At 40.2% G+C, this 21,488-nt stretch overlaps 1 protein-coding gene across 2 annotated transcripts in view; it reads left to right on the top strand.

The window, feature by feature from the left end:
- Window positions 1-21,488, top strand: part of LOC126412846 (protein goliath) — a 662,532-nt gene that overhangs the window by 628,009 nt on the left and 13,035 nt on the right. For both annotated transcript variants that reach the window (XM_050082697.1, XM_050082696.1), the window contains 4 exons: window positions 11,540-11,657; window positions 15,699-15,770; window positions 16,178-16,260; window positions 16,855-16,951. In XM_050082697.1, coding sequence (XP_049938654.1) covers window positions 11,540-11,657; window positions 15,699-15,770; window positions 16,178-16,260; window positions 16,855-16,951 — 370 coding nt within the window. The remainder of the gene's footprint in view (window positions 1-11,539; window positions 11,658-15,698; window positions 15,771-16,177; window positions 16,261-16,854; window positions 16,952-21,488) is intronic.

Here is a 21,488-nt window from a genome sequence, read left to right as displayed (position 1 = left end):
GTAGGTTTAAGTAGTTCTAAGTTCTAGGGGACTGATGGCCTCAGAAGTTAAGTCCCATAGTGCTCAGCGCCATTTGAACCATTTTGAACTCCCTTTGTCCTTTAGCGCATTGTGTAGCTTGTCGAACTGGCTTCTCAACGTGTTCATTATTGGTGATTGTGGCTTGGTATTTTGTTCTGACTTGAAAGACTTCTTCATGCATGTCAGTTTCCTTTAGATCTCCATGCATTTCAGTTAGCCAGTTGCATTTATTCTTTATAGATGAAGCTGAATTCTGTACTTTTTTTGAGAACCTTTTGTTATTCATTCTGTGTAAGTGTCTAGAAAACTGTGATCACCGTTTCCTGATTGTATCTGTGATTTCCATTCTGTGGCGCAACAGATTTGCTTTGATTTCTTCTTTATCCACATTACATTTTCATACTTTGATCGGAGGATTTTTATCTGATATGTAAGAAACTATCAGCCTCGATTGCGGTAATGAAACCAACCTTTACCTAGGTTTCAGCCCATATAATTGAACCTTCTTCAAAAGATATACCTGAATCTATAATTTTTCTAAGAGGGCATTGTCTAAAAATAAAACAGCCTGAATAGGCATAGTCACATTTTAAAAATGCGGCACGTACGTGCTAAGTCAACACCAAGACTTAAGCTCTGGCGTGAGCCTCGTCTCCATGGACGACGTGCGATGGGCCTCGGGAGCGCACATGAAACTAACAAGGGAACCTCCCCATCGCACCCCCCTCAGATTTAGTTATAAGTTGGCACAGTGGATAGGCCTTGAAAAACTGAACACAGATCAATCGAGAAAACAGGAAGAAGTTGTGGGCAACTATGAAAAAAATAAGCAAAATATACAAACTGAGTAGTCCATGCGCAAGATAGGCAACATCAAGGATAAGGTAAGCTTAGGAGCGCTGTGGTCCCGTGGTTAGCGTGAGCAGCTGCGGAACGAGAGGTCTTTGGTTCAAGTATTCCCTCGAGTGAAAAGTTTACTTTCTTTATTTTCGCAAAATTATGATCTGTCCGTTCGTTCATTGACGTCTCTGTTAACTGTAATAAGTTTAGTGTCTGTGTTTTGCGACCGCACCGCAAAACCGTGCGATTAGTAGACGAAAGGACGTTCCTCTCCAATGGGAACCGAAAACGTTTGATCGCAAGGTCATAGGTCAACCGATTCCTCCACAGGACAACACGTCTGATATATTCTGTACAACACTGGTGACGGCATGTACGTCACATGACAGCAATATGTTGTCGACCCACCTAACTTGTACACTTGGCGAATGGGTCAAAATATTCTTCTACCTTGCCCGATTTAGGTTTTCTTGTGGATTCGATAATCACTTCCAAAAAAGAGATGAAAACATAAGAGTTTGTGACAAACTGCAACAAATGAATGCAACAATTTCACAGTCGCACAGTTTTCCCTGTGCTCTGTCAAAACATATGTTTTTAACTTTTTCAAATTTTTCCGTGTGTAGACCGTCAAATCCTGCATATGTCCAAGCAAATTTGAACATGTCCTGGAATTTTGGAGAGCGAAGTTGATTATGTGTGAGTGCCTGAACTTTGATAATTGTATGAAAATAAAAAAATTAAACTTTTCACTCGAAGGAAGACTTGAACCAAGGACCTCTCGTTCCGCAGCTGCTCACGCTAATCACGGGACTCTTTTTTTTTACGCTACTACGGCGCTCCTGAGCTGACATTATGCTTGATGTTGCCTATCTTGCGCATGGACTACTCAGTTTGTATATTTTGCTTATTTTTTTCATAGTTCCACACAACTTCTCCCTGTTTTCTCGATTGATCTGTGTTCAGTTTTTCAAGGCCTATCCACTGTGCCAACTTATAACTAAATCTGAGGGGGGTGCGATGGGGAGGTTCCCTTGTAAGTAGGACTAGATAACGCGCTTCAAATCAATATGACGGTGAACATTGCGCATGTCTAACTGAGACCATGACTGCCAAAGGTAAAAGACCAACGCAATTATATCTTAAAACAAATAACTTATAGAAAGGTTGAGAATCTTAAACGTAAAGCCTCTGCACCAGGTTATGACTACATCTACATACATACTCCGCAATCCACCATACGGTGCGTGGCGGAGGGTACCTCGTACCACAACTAGCATCTTCTCTTCCTGTTCCACTCCCAAACAGAACGAGGGAAAAATGACTGCCTATATGCCTCTGTACGAGCCCTAATCTCTCTTATCTTATCTTTGTGGTCTTTCCGCGAAATGTAAGTTGGCGGCAGTGAAATTGTACTGCAGTCAGCCTCAAATGCTGGTTCTCTAAATTTCCTCAGTAGCGATTACTTTCCTCTAGAGACTCCCACCCGAGTTCCTGAAGCATTTCCGTAACACTCGCGTGATGATCAAACCTACCAGTAACAAATCTAGCAGCCCGCCTCTAAATTGCTTCTATGTCCTCCCTCAATCCGACCTGATAGGGATCCCAAACGCTCGAGCAGTACTCAAGAATAGGTCGTATTAGTGTTTTATAAGCGGTCTCCTTTACAGATGAACCACATCTTCCCAAAATTCTACCAATGAACCGAAGACGACTATCCGCCTTCCCCACAACTGCGATTACATGCTTGTCCCACTTCATATCGCTCTGCAATGTTACGCCCAAATATCTAATCGACGTGACAGTGTCAAGCACTACACTATTAATTGAATATTCAAACATTACTGGATTCTTTTTCCTATTCGTCTGCATTAATGTACATTTATCTATATTTAGAGTTAGCTGCCATTCTTTACACCAATCACAAATCCTGTCCAAGTCATCTTGTATCCTCCTACAGTCACTCAACGACGACACCTTCCCGTACACCACAGCATCATCAGCAAATAGCTGCACATTGCTATCCACCCTATCCAAAAGATCATTTATGTAGATAGAAAACAACAGCGGACCTACCACACTTCCCTGGGGCACTCCAGATGATACCCTCACCTCCCATGAACACTCACTATCGAGGACAGTGTACTGGGTTCTATTACTTAAGGAGTCTTCGAGCCACTCACATACTTGGGAACCAATCCCATATGGTCGTACCTTAGTTAGGAGTCTGCAGTGGGGCACCGAGTCAAACGCTTTCCGGAAGTCAAGGAATAAGGCATCCGTCTGATACCCTTCATCCATGGTTCGCAAGATATCATGTGAAAAAGGGGCGAGTTGCGTTTCACAGGAGCGATGCTTTCTAAAGCCGTGCTGATGCATGGACAGCAACTTCTCTGTCTCAAGGAAATTCATTATATTTGAACTGAGAATATGTTCGAGAATCCTGCAGCAAATTGATGTTAAGGATATTGGTCTGTAATTTTGAGGATCCGTCCTTCTAACCTTCTTATATACAGGCGTCACGAAAATGTAACAAACTATGCATAGATTCATATAAGTTGGAACACACTACCCCGACTTAACACTATTAGAATATATCGGCCCTTTCACAACGAATGCTGCATAACGCACCCATCGCTATTAATGAAAGCTGGCATAGGACATAAAACAGTGAAACTGTAGTTTGTAAATGGCACAATGCAATAATCTCGGTTAACCTGTACACAGATGGTCGAGTAGGTGTTTTTATCAGTTAATGTAGATATACTTCTTATTCGTGACGCCCACTGAATGAAGAAAATTATCAAGATTAATTTTTTATCATATTACTAAAAAAACGCGTGAATGAACGAACAACGCCACTTCATCACCATGTAATAGCAAACGACCAGCATAGATCAAATTGTGTTTTGCGTGTAAGAAACATTGTAATTGCGTGAACGGACGTGCAACGCCCTTTCATCGCCCTTATACTCTGTCGACCGACTACGCGCTACAAAAGAGAATTATCGCCTCTTATATTAAAGGCTATTGTTAAATAGATATGATACGATAAAACGTACTTGACACGAAAATAGACATAGGAAAGTGTTCATAAAAAAAATTCCTATATGTGCGACCCATCCTAGAATATTGATCAGGTGTGTTGGACCCGTACGAGCCGGCCGGTGTGGTCGAGCGGTTCTAGGCGCTTCAGTCTGGAACCGCGCGACCGCTACGGTCGCAAGTTCGAATCCTGCCTCGGGCATGGATGTGTGTGATGTCCTTAGGTTAGTTAGGTTTAAGTCGCTCTAAAGTTCTAGGAGACTGATGACCTCAGACGTTAAGTCCCATAGTGCTCAGAGCCATTTTGACTTGTACGAAGTAGGACTGGCAGGGGATATTGAACGTATATACAGAAAAGGGCAGGATGGGTGATTACAGACTTGGGACAGTATTACTGAGATGTTGAGGGAACTGAAGCGGCAGACTCTTGAAGCTATACGGAAACTATACTGAGAAAGTCTGCTAACAACATTTCACGAGCCGGCTCTAAAATATGACTCTAGGAATATACTACAATCCCCCCCGTCCCCCCCTCCCGCCCCCCCTACACACACACACACACACACACACACACACACACACACACACACACACACACACATATATATATCTCCCATAGGGATCGTGAGAATAGTATTAGATTCGAAACTTCCTTGCAGATTAAAACTGTGTGCCGGACCGAGACTCGAACTCGGGATGGGGCGTTAGTCGTACTTGGGTAGCTCAGCTGGTAGAGCACTTGCCCGCGAGAGGCAAAGGTCCCGAGTTCGAGTCTCGGTCCGGCACACAGTTTTAGTCTGCCAGGAAGTTTCATATCAGCACACACTCCGCTGGAGAGTGAAAATCTCATTCTGGAATATTGGATTCATTACAGCATGCACAGAGGCATTCGAACAATCGTTTTTCCCGCGCTCCATACGTGACCGGCACGGGAAAAAGCCGCCATCACCGCTGCAATGGGACGTACCTTCTGCCTTGCACTTCGCGGAATATAGACCTAGATGTAGATGTCTCGTTTCACACACATGCAATTCTCGTCGAAAAAGTATAGAACTGAACATCAGCGCACTAGAAGTTGTTATCGCCGGTGCTGAAGCTGGGCTCGGAACGTTACGGGTTCTATTTAGACGCAAGCGCTGCTGACCGAGAACTAGCTCGCCCGCTGACCTTTCAGGAAGCCCCAAAGGCCAGCGAGCAGAGCACCGTGCAGCGACGGGAGCGTGTTTGTCGTCGCTGCTGCCCGTCCCCAACCTGCACAACTTCCCCTTCTGTCACCTGCTAAAGGGTGAACCGCCTGCCAGGCGGATGCACCGAGTGTTGCGAATCTACCAGGTGTTAGTAGGTTAGTGCACAAGTTCGTAGCGCTTTTTCATGAGTTCAATAAACACAACAGACACACTTCAGTCATCAATATTGTATTATCCTTCGCTATTTACAACAGTCTGTCAACGCTCGGGGTACTGTTCCATTCCGCGACAGCAGAAATCACGTGGTTTTAAGGCGAAGTGTTCGTCGAGCCACGTTCGGAGAGCGTTTTCATTCGGAGAGGGAGTTCCCTGAAGATGGTTCGATAGAGAGCGGAAAAGGTGAAAATCTGAGCGCGCAAGATCAGGTGAATAAGGTGGGTGCGGAATGACTTCCCAACCCGACTCTTGTATAGTCTAGCAGAATGCGGGCGGGCGTTATCGTTGAGTAGCATTCCTTAACGGAGTCTTCGTGGTCGTTGTTCTTGGACTGCGTGTGCAAGACGTCGCAGTTGTTGACAATAAATGTCAGCAGTGATGGTTACACCTCGTGAAAGCAGTTCGCGGTACACCACACCGTTGCTCTTTCACCAGATGCATGACATTATCTTTTACAGATGCGCACAGATCTTTTTACGGTGAGTTGCTGCTTTCTTTGGGTTCAACCATTCCTTTCTTTTCCGTACGTCGGCATAAAGACACAGTTTCTCGTCAACAATAATGATGCAAGATAGGAATTGTCGGTTTTGTTCACGAGCCAATTGATGACGAGTAAGCAGAGGTGCACAAACGGTCACTTATTGATTTTTTATGGTTTTGACTTAGAACACGCCGTACCCATACACCCGTCTTTAGAACCTTTCTCATAGCATGCAAATGTCGCGCGATAGTGGAATGGTCACAATTCATCACATTTGCCATTTCTCGAGTACAATGACGTGGATCATTTTGGATTAATGCGTTTAAACGAACTTCATCAAACCCCGAAGGTCTTCCTGAACGTCGAGGGTCATTAATGTCCGCTGATGACCGCCCAGTTGAGCGCCCCACAAACTAATCATCATCATCATCATCATCATCATTAATGTCAAAACCATCCTCCTTAAAACGGGAAACCATTTTATTGCCACGTTCTGTCCAATGGCATCATTCCCATACACGGCACGAACGTTTGTGGCTGCTTCCGCTGCTGTCACCCCCATCCATTGAACTCAATATGTCTGAAATATTCCTATTTCTCCACTTGGCACTACATCTTCTGGCGTCCACAGCTCCACTCACCATATTCACATGACAAAACATAAATTCAAATAGCAACAGTGAACTACAAATGAGAAATGACAATCGATAAATAATCCCATGACTACTGGAATACCAACATACAAAACAAAAACGATACGAACTTGCGCACCAACCTGATCACGCCCAGTAGTTGGTGAATTGCTGGTAAGGGTGCCATTGGATGCGGTGTGGTCGGCTCACTGCTCTCCGAGCATTGGAGACGCTACTATCTACGCAGGTAGGACCTCGATTGGCCAAAAGAGACTAAGCGTACCTCTTTTCAATCCTTCCATTAAGTAAAATTCTATGGCATCAGAATTTCTCTCAAACACGATCTCTGTTTGACAAACACGTCGAGTACAGCTGCACACCCTTAAATACAAAGGGTGATATAAATATTGCGGAGACTTTAATAATGAACAAAAAAATGGTTCAAATGGCTCTGAGCACTATGGGACTTAACATATGGTCATCAGTCCCCTAGAACTTAGAACTACTTAAACCTAAGGGGATCACACACATCCATGCCCAAGGCAGGATTCGAACCTGCGACCGCAGCGGTCGCGCGGTTCCAGACTGTAGCGCCTAGAACAGCTCGGCCACCCTGGCTGGCAATAATGAACACTTTCATCCACAAATACTTTTCGACATCAATACATTGGTTCGTTTTTAGTGTAATATTTGTAGTATTTGTTTTTAATGTAATACGAGTGGAAAAGGTCACTATTTCTAGTGTGGGGGATTGGGGGGAGCGCAGTATATAGCAACTTTGCCACTTTTAAACATTGCAACACTTGTAGTGTGTGCTATTACGACAATTGTGTTGCTTCAGTATGGTCTGGACAACAGTAATCACACTAATGGAACAAGGAATGAGACAGGTGGACGTCGCTGTGAGCCAAACCGATGTGTCTAGAATCTGGAATAAGTTTCTAGCGACAAGATCAACTGAAGATCACCACTGAAATGGCTGTGGCAGAAAAAGAACAGTTATTCAGCACTGATAACTGCATGTAAAAGCAAGCAGAAGTACTCAACACAACACTGCACGTCTGTCGTGGCAGTTCTAAACAACTACAGGATTGCAAGTGTCAGCCGACCAGAGTGGCTGAGCAGTTCTAGGTGCTACAGTCTGGAACTGCGAGATCGCTACATTCGCATGTTCGAATCTGGCCTCGGGCATGGATGTGTGTCATGTCTCTAGGTTAGTTAGGCTTAAGCAGTTCTGAGTTCTAGGGGACTGATGACCTCAGAAGTTAAGTCCCATAGTGCTCAGAGCCATTTGAACCATTTGCGAGTGTCAACACAAACAGTGCGCAGTAGCCTCCATCATCAGGGAGACAGAAGATATCTCAAGGCTCCTCCTCTAAATCAGTTGTAGAGAGGGGCTCATATTGCATGGGCATGAAACCATTCTTTGTGGGATAGGCAGCAGAGGGACACAACACTCTTTCCTGATGAGACCCATATCAGTCTCTAACCTGACAATATTGATACTCATATGTCGAGGCAACAAGGGCAACATTTACACTCTAATTGTATCATAGACATCCACCCTTATAGTGGTAGTTCAGTCGTGTTTGGGGTGAAATTGTCTATGGCCGCAGGCTACACCTTGTGCCAATATATGGGATGATGACTGGTGAGAAGTATCGAAATTAAATCCTTGCACGCATTGTGGCTTTGTTTGGTAAACATACTGGAGTGGGATTCACCCTGTCATCACAATCACCCCTTCTTAATGGGGCATAAAACCAGTCAGATGAAATGGCCTCCATATTCTCCAGATCTCATTTGCACTAAGGATGTGTGGGCCTTGCTAAAACAAGCAGTTTTCAGTCATTCTGCCCCACCAGAGGTCTTAAAGGGCCTCATAGAGACCAGTGTGGAGGAACAAGATAATGTCCCACAGGATTATCTGCACAATTTGCTAAGGAGATGCCAAATTGCATTGAAAAGTCTCTCCAGTTACAAGGAGGACTAATTGGTTCATAAACAATGTTTTATACAAGATGACAATGAGATGAAATTGTAGTGTCTGCAGTGGAATCTTTTGTAAGGGTTTGTTTTTGTTTTTTGTTTGTGTTTTTTCAAATGGAAGTATGTTTATCTTATTTGTTTTGTTTTCATATGACAGTAGTTGACAGAACAAAATCAGTTTTTTTTTCTATCATGCCCAGTATTTGACAATAAAGCAATATGCAATATTTATTTTGAGCACTATATTTGACAAAACTGTCAGGGCCTGCTGAAAAATAATGCCTCCAAATTTTTTATGTGAAAATCCTTGAAGTTTCTAAATGAAATAAATGTTACTAACATTCTATATTTTTATTCTTCATGTCTACATGTTTTTCAATACAGTCACCCTAGCAACAAACTCATTTCTCCCAACGAGAGACCAGTTTGTTGATACTATCACTGTAGAAAGTTTTACTGTGTTGACAAGGCCACAACCTCCCCTCTGCTTGCACCACTTCACTGCTATCGTTACTTTTGGAAGCAGATGAAAATTGGATGGGGCCACGTAGGGATCGTATGTAGGATGACTGATAACAGTGAACCCAAGGCATCAGATTGTTGGAGATGTCACAGCACTTGTGTGTTGTCTGGCATTGTCATACCGAAGATGAAGGTGCTCCTTGTGTGGATGAACTCTTCGAATTTGAAACTTTATCAGCACGCTGATTCTCATGCACCACTATGTTACAGGCTGTAATTCGGAGACCTCTAATTGCAAAGGGCTGCAAATATGTAGACACGAAAAATAAAGAAGTAGAATGTTAATAATATTCTCTCATTTAAAAAGTTACAGAATTTTCACATACAACAATTGCAGGCATTACTTTTCAGCACTCTCTTGTAGTAAAGTTTGAGAAATTGTTTTATCATGTACGGGGTCCTTAACAGTAAGATGTACACACTCACAATAGACATTTGTATTACTTATTAAATTGGTGACTTGTTGAAGCTAAATATTCAGTGTGAAATAATTTTGCAGAATTCAGGGCATGTAGGAAATATTTATGTATTGTTCTCATCTGTGAAATACGTTGAATTATTAATACAATGCTGTTATGACTTATGGATATTCAGATTTAGGTATCTTATTTCAGGAAGCCATTTCCAAATTTTCCATAAACAAATGGCTGAGAGGGGAGGAGTATTTAGGCAAGACCTGAGGTAGAGAAGGGAACATTATAAGCTCAACATTCTTAGTCAATGGACAGATTGCTATTAGGAGTGTCATATGCTCTCAGTCCACGAGACAATACTGGTACAGCCATCTACTCTTAGAAGTCAAAGTGTATACAAAGCATTCACACCTTATGAAGAAAAGATATCTCTATTTGCTACTATGACCAGGAAGCCTCACTCTCATTTCTTCCTTCTGTGCTTTTCAGTAAGGGTGATAGAGTGAAGTGATGTAACCATGTGTCAGGTTACAAACTGTAGAGGCACTCTATGGAAAACAATTACTGTACAGTATCACCCCTCTGTGAGTACAGAGAAAGACTCCTTGTAGTTTACCATCTGATGCAAGTGATAGTGCTGCAAGCAATGCTGGATACAGTGAGCACACAAACGTAATCTATGGGCATGAAGGGAGCCAAGTCAGTACCCATTATTTCTGTGGTGTCATCATGGTGTAATCCAGCCCACCGGATGCCACTCTCTGGGCATAAAGTGTATACTCCCAACTAGTTTCACAATAGTCAGACATTGTTCCTGATGAAGATGGAGTCAGTCATCAAAAGATTAGGATTTTATCCAAATTTGACGTGGTAAGTGTACCAGAGCACACAAACGTAATCTATGGGCATGAAGGGAGCCAAGTCAGTACCCATTATTTCTGTGGTGTCATCATGGTGTAATCCAGCCCACCGGATGCCACTCTCTGGGCATAAAGTGTATACTCCCAACTAGTTTCACAATAGTCAGACATTGTTCCTGATGAAGATGGAGTCAGTCATCAAAATATTAGGATTTTATCCAAATTTGACGTGGTAAGTGTACCAGAGCACACAAACGTAATCTATGGGCATGAAGGGAGCCAAGTCAGTACCCATTATTTCTGTGGTGTCATCATGGTGTAATCCAGCCCACCGGATGCCACTCTCTGGGCATAAAGTGTATACTCCCTACTAGTTTCACAATAGTCAGACATTGTTCCTGATGAAGATGGAGTCAGTCATCAAAAGATTAGGATTTTATCCAAATTTGACGTGGTAAGTGTACCAGAAACATTTTATCCAAGTCATCTCACTGTAGTGGAAGGTCTCAGATCCACAGACTGGCTCATCCTCATGTGTCATGTTTTCACTTTCTCTGTGTGGGTTCTGCCCGTATGCCTGTATGTTTGCATGACATGATTGTGTTTAGTTGATGTTCTTAAGCATAGTGTATACACCTTAAATTGTGAACTACAGTTAAGTGTTTTACAAACTCTCATTAATCTATATGTAACCTGCCATTCTTTAGTTCGTAACTTTATTATTGTTATTATCAATCATCAACATCATCATCATCATAATATGTAAGCTTTGTGTCTGTCAAAAATAAAAGGCTATTTATCTAAAAACACAGATGATGTGACTTACCGAACGAAAGTGGTGGCAGGTTGATAGGCACACAAACATACACATGAAATTCAAGCTTTCGCAACAAACTGTTGCCTCATCAGGAAAGAGGGAAGGCGAGGGAAAGACGAAAGGATGTGGGTTTTAAGGGAGAGAGTAAGAAGTCATTCCAATCCCGGGAGCAGAAAGACTTACCAAAGCTTGAATTTCATGTGTATGTTTGTGTTTGTTTGTGTGCCTATCGACCTGCCAGCACTTTCGTTCGGTAAGTCACATCATCTGTGTTTTTAGATATATTTTTCCCACGTGGAATGTTTCCTTCTATTATATTCATATCATAAAAGGCTATTTGTTTGATTACCAACAAGCATCCTTTTACTTTATCACAAACATAGAGTCCAAATTAAGAATGCAATAATTATAACTTACTTACAGGCTAGCAATGCTATGACTACTTGTGAAATATGTTTCCAGTTGACATTTGTAAAGCAGACCAATTTAGTGACAATGTTGCTGGTGTTTCTGCAGGACATCGGTGCTGTTCGTGTCCATCTCATTTGTGGTACTGATGATCATCTCACTGGCATGGCTGGTCTTCTACTACGTGCAGCGTTTCCGTTATATCCATGCCAAGGACCGTCTCTCGGTAAGTCTGACTCCACAATGAGTATGCTTGTAATAATTGCATACATTATTTGAAGAATGGACACTAAGCAGGCACAAGGCATGAGCTGTGAATTTTCATTTCTAATTCAAAGAATCTTTTTGAACATTATGAGAAAGTTAAAGGACAACTGAATATTAGCAGAGAAGCTATTTTTTCCCACATCAACAATTAGAAATCATATCACTTGATTGGATAGATGGTGACAAATTAAAGTTAATGCTATATTACTGTAAGTCAGTAAAAATAATGTATTCATTGTATTTCTTGAAGGAGAGCCTTGAGGGATGGAATGATTCAAGTTACATATTAACAGTCAGAAGCAAACACACTTCTGTAAAGTGTAATAACAATCAGTTATGATATGTGCTAATCTATTCACATTGATAATAATCTGTATTATTTTTAGATTATTTTAAAAACATTAAAAGCCACTGCTCTTCCTCTTACACTACTCAGCTGCTGTTTACTGTTCAGAAAACACTATCAGCTGTCTACAAGCCAAAAGAGTTAAGAATCTGTTTAATATGTGTTTAATATGAGCATTAGTCCTAACTAGAATTTATATCTCTGAGTCCAAACACTCGTACAAATTAAAGAAAGAGTGGCTTTGGTTTTGAATAACTGGGCATTTTCAATTTCCTGTCTGCTGTCTCCCCCCTGGCAACTTACTAAAGACTTTTACAGAAGAACATCTCTAGATATTTAGGTGCAAAGCTGGCAAAATTAAGCACTTTGCTTAACTTATCCATATGTTGGAACTATCTCAGTTTGTTCCATCTGAATGTCTAAGAGTTTCATTTAGAATGTGCCCATTGATGAGTAATTCTTAATCTGTTATCATTACTGTACGTCTGAGACTATGCAGTAGAGTTTTTCTAAGATGAAGAGTCAGGATGTCCATTGTATACCAACATAAGCCTTTTTCCTCTACTCTCCTGGGGAGTGTATCTATACAAAAAAGGTGAGCCAGTTCCAGGGCATAGATTTTACAGGGGGACCATTAGACCCATTATTCATGGATTTTGATGAGTCTTTAAGTATGTTGTAGAGGGACCTGTCTTGAGTACCTGGCTACTAAGTTTTCACACAATGCCCTCTTGTTTTGGAGAAAAATCAATATTGAAGTTCTGTGAGTATCTTCTGTCCCTGTAATGTCAGTCATATTTCAACCAATCAGAAGTAGTGGAGTGGCTAAAGTTCACGGCTATCACACTGGTTGTACAGGTTTGAATCCTTTACTGTGTATAGGTTTAAATCCTGTACCATGTTCACTATGTCACGTAACTGTTATCTTTCATTGAATAAGTATCAATGACAAAACAAGTACAACCTATGCAGTCAAAATGTATAGGTGTGTAAATTTCCTAAAAGTTGCTAGGGGCAGTAATCTACATCTTCATCTATATGCCACAATCAACCTTAGAATGTGGTTGGAGAATGGCATCATCACTTTCATGTCTGTAGTTGAATGTGATTAAAGAGTGATGCATTATACTTTTGGTTCTTTAATGTAATCCTTGGCACTTGCAGAGAGATGCATACTGCATTTTATGAGAGCAATTTGATAGCTAGATTGATGAGTGTATTTAGATCAGGGCTTCAGTGTCAACAAAAAGATTCAAGAGCAATTACCATTAAAAGCTCAGCTTCAGTCTAGAGATCTCTGGTAACTTTTATGCTTTGGAAACCCAGGTGAAAAAACCATAGACACATCCCAATTACATCACAAGTGCAAATTAAACCTACAGCAGAAAATAGACAAAAAATTCTAATTGCCAGGTGATAGTGGGATACGAATGTTAAAAATGTCTCCTTTGGGCTCTCTGACAAAATATCTTGGTAAATAGTGTGATTATTGGGGCCACAGAAAATAATTTTCTGAGAAACTTCAATTACGCAACTGAGAAGGATATGTAGTGCACCAATGGGAATATTCCTTATTAGTGTGAAGATCATATCATTTGCTGAGCTGTATTTTAAACATTGGATGTAGCACTCAACATGGGAGAACACATTACTGCTGCACTTTGAGAATCAGATGGGGGGGATGGAGGAGGCATTCATGTATGGACATGACTGATGAACAGTTCCTGACTCCACTATATCTTGTGCTGCAAAATCTAAATGCTTCTGATATGAAGCTACTTACGCAGCTAACTGCCAGAAACATTTTGGTTGATCAGTGCTGTATACATCATGTTTAGATAACCATATTAATTAAAATGGGTGAATTTCTAAAAGCAATACAGAAAAATGAAACATTAAATGAAATATCAGCAGAGGTGTCATTAGAACACTATTGGAAATTCTGACAGATACAAATTGTTATAAAATCATTGTAGAAGTAAAAAAAGAGTATAGGGATTAGGTGTATACAAAGAGAGCAGGGTTAGTCTCACACCTTATAAATTATTAAGTTTCATGTTACACATTTCTTTGAATGGTATACTGTAACAGTGGTACTGGAAACACACAAGCTATTAATACTGATCCTCATTCCAAGGGAGCATTCACAATAATTGCATTTAGAAAATTTAAGTTTGATATTCTGTCAGAATGTATTGAGTCATCAGATGTACAGGCTATTGGGTTATTTTTCATAGTGAAGTTTCCAGTGTGGGTAGAATAGTGTAGACCAGTCTTCACTGACAACTTGGCAACTTATGCTTAGATCCAACTGTTTTCAAACATTCTGAAATCAAAATGATCTTAGAGGTTTATGTGACAAAGACAGTTAAATGCTAATGACCAGATATACTGGTGAAGTATGTTTTACAATACAGAACATTCAGTCAAATGAGAATCATTAAAACTGACTCAGAGACAGTTTACAGAAAGAAATATGAGGAGAGGTTTATTAAGTGGACACTTCAGATTAGAAATTTAAATATGCACCTACATCTTGTGAAAGCTAGTTTCCCTTAAAGCAGATGAAAGTAAAATTTAAGAGAACCAAGGAGGAAGGACTTGAGTTTGAACTATCTTGTTTTGCTTCTGCTTTGTAGAAATGGGAAGCCATTGGTGTCATCATTCTTTGATGATGTGTGCATTTCCAATATTGCAACAACACCAATAGTTTTACTTTTGTCATCAATTTTAGTAGCTCCTAATAACAATGGTCCACAAACACATAGCAAACCTCGCTATTTCCGTGATGCACACTTCCTACTGTTAGAGAATCTCAATTTGACCATTTTCAAAGTCACTCCAATCAACAGCTTTCTGCAAACTTTGCACAGGGATCAGAATGAAAGATTTCCCTATATCTTATCTCTACCACTTATTAAGTGTCTTTCATACAATGTGACATATCCTTCAAGTGACATTCCTTGGTAGAAAAATGATACTGGCTCAACAATGTAAATTACTGTTGATTGCAATATTTTGATGTGGGATGGGTCCACAGGATCATGTAATTATTAAAAATGGACATTTACATTCAAGACTGTCAAGCGTATCACTTTTTGTTTATTGTGTTGATGAGTAATATTCAAAATTGTAATCATAATAAATATATGTTGAATATAGACTACTGACATTTTGTTGTATGACCACTGTCATTGTATGGGAAGTAAAGAGCAACACTTGTAAATTTAAGGGAAAAAAGTTAAAGTTATACTTCCTCTGTGAATTTCTCTTTAACTGCATCCATAAAATCTTACCAATACTCATTTCAATACTTAGTTCATCTCAAACAAATTTCTGGGAAGAAATTCTTGTTGAGGGTTATTTTCAACTTCCGACGCATGAATCGTTATATGAAATGACTACTAATTAGTAGTACGCAAGGTTCTAAAATTCTGATTCCTTCTTAATATTCTGAAGTTTAAAATAGGATAAAATATTAACAGAGTGCATTTGTTTCAGGGTGGTATATATGTGTAAGCTCCCAGTAAAGAAATAACTTCCCTATAACACATCTAACCTTCATGATGCACTATCACTTCATAGTAGTTCCAAAAGTAAATCATAAAAGACAGACAAATTATGATTTACACAGCTTTTTATATGCTGTTACAGAGGCGGCTCTGCAGTGCAGCAAAGAAGGCATTGTCTAAGATACCAACAAAGAACATCAAATCAGAAGACAAGGTATGAATAAATAGTTAATAACCAACAAACTCACTGTATTCATAGATCAAGATGACATTTGATAATACTGGAGAGTGGCTACTGCCTGGAAGCATAATGCTAACTTCACACTTGCTCTGTATGCCATGTGAATATTTCATAAATGTATGTGTTTTCCCATAGTAATGAGCTTTTTCAAAGGCCTTTAACTGATTGTTCTTATTAATGTATCAGGCTGCATTAATACGAAATTATATCTAAAACTACTTCAGCAATTAAAACTCAATCTTCCGAAACATTCAGTGGTTTATTTTTCACTGGTACAGGTCAGTTTTGAGAAAGTAGATAAGGATTTGTAAAACCTTTTATTAAACTAAAGCCTTTTTCATTCCTAATACAAACTAAACAATTTCATCACTTGTTTACAGGAAATCCAAGGGGACGGTGAATGCTGTGCTGTGTGCATTGAACCATACAAGATCTCAGATGTTCTGAGAATCTTGCCATGCAGGTATGACCCCCAGTTTTCTGTCATAGAAATTCTTTGAAACAGTATACAAAAATGAGAAAAGATGACCATTCACTTCCAGGTGACTGAGGTGTAGCATGTAACAAACAAATACTTAATAGTGCAGAGATTTCACCAGCTTTCAGCGTATCACTCTTTTTAGATTTAAGTATGCTCTCTCAAACACACAGTCACACAAATGCACCCTTCTGCAGCACTGCCAGTTTCCTGATGTGCACGCTGCTCAGAAGTGTAGCTGTTGTCTCTAGCGGAACCTGTAATGAACAGCATGGGAATATAGTGTTTCTATACAGCACTGTGTCATGTTATTTGAGGCCTGTCTTGTATGAATGCACAATCTCTGGAAAAATCACATTAGCAGACAATGGGCAGACATCAGACTAGTAGCAGACATACATGGGCTAATGCTGATATACAATGCCTTCACTGGAATTTTTGTTTCATAGCCCTAGTATTTTTCCATCTATCTGTGCTAGCAATGTCGTTATCTTGGAATTGAATCTGCTATGCATTTGTATGGTACAAAATTTTGTCCGATTTTATTTCCGTTGTTGTTAATGATTTTGTTGTTCACAGGCACGAGTTTCATAAGTCATGCATCGATCCCTGGCTGCTGGAGCACCGCACGTGTCCCATGTGCAAGATGGATATTCTGAAGCACTACGGCTTTGTGGTGAGAGCTAGTTAATGTCACATTCACTTTCAAAAACTAATCTGAATAGTCACAATACACGAGAAAAAGAAATTCTGAGAATGGAACTTAACTGCCATACAAATACTTACACAGTTAACCATTTGCCTCATTCTGTGGAAATTTGCTTTCCCATCTGCACCCAACTGAGCTAATGTTCTGCCCATAATAACACTGATATTGATGAGAAATTAAAGTCTAACTTTTCTCACTGTACTCCTCCTTTACACACATTTGATTAAGTCAGATTGTCATCACTCTGTTAGTACAATAAGTGGCATGTAAACATCACAAAGAATTGTTAGTAGAGTCATGCAGATATATTGTGACAAAAGTATTGTTAGAACCTCATTATAGTAGCTCATAAGAAAATAAGTTAGTATTTCTAAGGACAGGAGGGTAGTTTGAAAAGTTTGTGGAATGACACAAGATGTCAATGGTAGTGCAATGAGGTTCCCATTTAATAACTGGTTTTCCTTTACGAGTAAATACAGGATGCATCAGTGATCTGGATAGATATCTGTTGTTGTTGTTGTTGTTGTCGCTGCTGCTGCTGCTGCTGCTGCTGCCATGTAGCACTTTGTGAAGATGGGGAAAAAAATCGAGATTTCAGCAGTGAGTAAGTACTTCATAAAGAAAGGTATGAAAGCAAAGAAAATTTATGTCGATTTTCAGAACACACTGGTGGACTCGCTCCTTCATATACAACTGCTGTCTAGTGGACAAACGAGTTTAAATACGACCAGGAGAGCTTAGATGATGGTCTACATAGTGCTTGGCTAAAATGTAGCACTACCCTAGAAATTATTGCAAAAGTGCATAAAATGTTCATGAAGGGTCACCAACGGGACATACATATCACATTTTAACAGAGGAAATATGAGAAAATTGTCTGATAGATGTGTGCTGCGACTCTTAACATAGGATCAGAAACTCATAAGAATGGAAATATCTGAATAATTTTTGGCCCATTTCATAGCAACCAACAAGATTTTTGTGCCAGTTTATGAATACGGATGATACCTTGGCTCACAACTACTCCAGAGACAAAACAACAGTCAGTGCAGTGGAAAAATGTTGGTTCACCACCATCACCATAACCACCACCACCAAAGACAGAAAAGTCAGTATGGGTAGCTGGAAAGGTCGTGGCATCAGTTTTCTGGGATACAAATGGAATTGTGCTGATAGATTACCTTCACACTGATCAAACAATTACAAGACAGTACTACACTAACCTGCCAGATCAAGTACAGCAAAAAAAAGGGTAGAAATGGTCAGGTTTGTCAAGGAAGAAAGTCATCTTTCATCAAGACAATGCACACCCATACAAAATTGTCATTGCCAAAGCAAAAATACATGAACTAAGATACTGATTATTGGGTGCAGCATGCTGAGACATGACTTTCACAGCCAGAACCTGATTTCGTTGTATGACTCCCTGCAGTAGTTTCTAGATTTGCTACTCCCATAACTGAATGACTTGAGGCATGGACAGCTCTGCCAGTAGGACAAACATGATAATGTAAAAGAATGCTGAAACTGTATGTGAAAATACACTGCAAATCTGGGAATTTGAACTGTCACAGAAATATGAAAAAAGCGCTAAATAAACACTAAAAACAGTGCAAACCAACAGCATCAACTAAGAGAATACAGTTTCCACACACGTGAATGGAAAACAACCAGCCTTATTTGGCTGATTTGGACCTTTTAGACTCTCACCTCTTCCCAAAGCTCAGAATCTTTTTAAGTGGACAGAGATTCTCTTCAAACGAAGAACTAAGAGCCAAAGTTGATGGGTATTTTGCAGGCTTGGAGGAATTTAATTTTTGAAATGGAATAAAGGCAGTGGAACATCACTGGACAAAGTGCATTAATTCAGAGGGAGATTAAATTGAAAAATAATATAAAAAAAAGTTCCACTGAGGTAAGTCAATTCTTTCTATTCTGTTCCTAGAACTTTTCAAACTACCTCCACATTAACACATTTAAAGCCTCGTTTATTACATTTGCAATTGCCAGAAAGTACTTAAAGAACTAGTATTTATTTATCTTATTCTATGCCACAATCATGGACTAATTGAAGTTGCATGAATTGTAGAGGGAATAAGAAAGCTTTTCTGGTGAAGGTAAAAGCAAAATACAATAATATACCAACAAAATGAACTAGTCATGTAATAAGGTGGTGAGGAGGGGGAAAGGTGAAAGGGAGTGAGAAGAAGAAAGAAAACTCTAACTTTATACCAGGCAGAAACAGAAAGCAATGTTATTTGTCATAAATGAATGGTAAGACATATTAAAGTAATGGCTTTAGAAGTTTAGATATTCTTCTGTACTTTTATTCTCCAAAAAAAAGTTATATAAATCTATTAAATGTGGTAGACAAAGTGATATAACATTCAGAAATTTGTACTGTCATGATGTGCAAGAAATAGACATGGGCAAAAAAATTTAAAGATTGAAGTGCAGCAAATATTTGAAATTGTTAGACGTTAGATATATACAGGGTGTTACAAAAAGGTACAGCCAAACGTTCAGGAAACATTCCTCACACACAAATAAAGAAAAGACGTTATGTGGACATGTGTCCGGAAATGCTTAATTTCCATGTTAGAGCTCATTTTAGTTTCGACAGTATGTACTGTACTTCCTTGATTCACCGCCAGTTGGCCCAATTGAAGGAAGGTAATGTTGACTTCGGTGCTTGTGTTGACGTGCGACTCATTGCTCTACAGTACTAGCATCAAGCACATCAGTACGCAGCATCAACAGGTTAGTGTTCATCATGAACGTGGTTTTGCAGTCAGTGCAATGTTTACAAATTCGGAGTTGGCAGATGCCCATTTGATGTATGAATTAGCACGGGGCAACAGCCATGGCGTGGTATGTTTGTATCGAGACAGGTTTCCAGAACGAAGGTGTCCCGACAGGAAGACTTTCGAAGCAATTGATCGGCATCTTAGGGAGCACGGAACATTCCAGCCTATGACCATGTCACTGTATGGAGAGTGCTACAGGAGAACCAGTTGTTTCCGTACCATGTACAGCGTGTGCAGGCACTATCAGCAGCTGATTGGCCTCCACGGGTACACTTCTGCGAATGGTTCATCCAACAATGTGTCAATCCTCATTTCAGTGCAAATGTTCTCTTTACGGATGAGGCTTCATTCCAACGTGATCAAATTGTAAATTTTTACAATCAACATGTGTGGGCTGACGAGAATCCACACGAAATTATGCAATCACGTCATCAACAGAGATATTCTGTGAACGTTTTGGCAGGCGTTGTTGGTGATGTCTTGATTGGGCCCCATGTTCTTCCACCTACGCTCAATGGAGCACGTTATCATGATTTCATACAGGATACTCTACCTCTGCTGCTAGAACATGTGCCTTTACAAGTACGACACAACATGTGGTTCATGCACGATGGAGCTCCTGCACATTTCAGTCGAAGTGTTCGTACGCTTCTCAACAACAGATTCGGTGACCGATGGATTGGTAGAGGCGGACCAATTCCATGGCCTCCACGCTCTCCTGACCTCAACCCTCTTGACTTTCATTTACGGGGGCATTTGAAAGCTCTTGTCTATGCAACCCCAGTACCAAATGTAGAGACTCTTCGTGCTTGTATTGTGGACGGCTGTGATACAATACGCCACTCTCCAGGGCTGCGTCAGCGCATCAGGGATTCCACGCAATGGAGGGTGGATGCATGTATCCTCGCCAACAGAAGATATTTTGAACATTTCCTGTAACAAAGTGTTTGAAGTCACGCTGGTACGTTCTGTTGCTGTGTGTTTCCATTGCATGATTAATGTGATATGAAGAGAAGTAATAAAATGAGCTCTAACATGGAAAGTAAGCATTTCCAGATGCATGTCCACATAACATATTTTCTTTCTTTGTGTGTGAGGAATGTTTCTTGAAAGTTTGGCCATACCTTTTTGTAACACCCTGTATATCTTTGCTTTTCTTGAAGATTCTGACAAACTGTATCATAGTAATCCCACGAATCCACATCACACAACAGCCAGGAAATGTTTCAGTTGTTAGAAGTTAATAAAACATTTGTAGATACAAGTATCTCAAAGGATGACATGAAATGAAAAACTAAATGAAAGGTAGATTATAGTTCAAATCTCCATTGATGATGTGATCATTAAAGATGAAGTACTATCTTGAACTATACAGTTAAGGGAAAGGAAATCAGCAGTAGTCTATTCAATGGAATGACGCCATCAAGCACCTGTAGAAAGGGAAATAAGGGCCATAACATACATGAAGTTAAATAAACAATGAAGAAGATTGGAGAGGGTAGAGGGAGAGGAGGACAAATGAGGTAGAAGGTAGACACAGGAAGTTGGCAGAGAGGGGGAAACAGTGGTGGGTGTTGGAGGCAGGGAGAAGAGAGATAAAAATCTCTGGGGCAAATGTGTAAGAGATCAGACCTGAAAGGGTTGTGGGACCAAAGAGGCTTATTGGAAGGACAAGGGACAGTTCTCACTATCTAATG

Source organism: Schistocerca serialis, chromosome 7 (assembly GCF_023864345.2).
Source record: "Schistocerca serialis cubense isolate TAMUIC-IGC-003099 chromosome 7, iqSchSeri2.2, whole genome shotgun sequence".
NCBI classification, from domain to species: Eukaryota; Metazoa; Arthropoda; class Insecta; order Orthoptera; family Acrididae; genus Schistocerca; species Schistocerca serialis.
The sequence above is the reverse complement of the archived record's forward strand: the minus strand, read 5'-3'. Positions and strand labels throughout refer to the sequence as shown.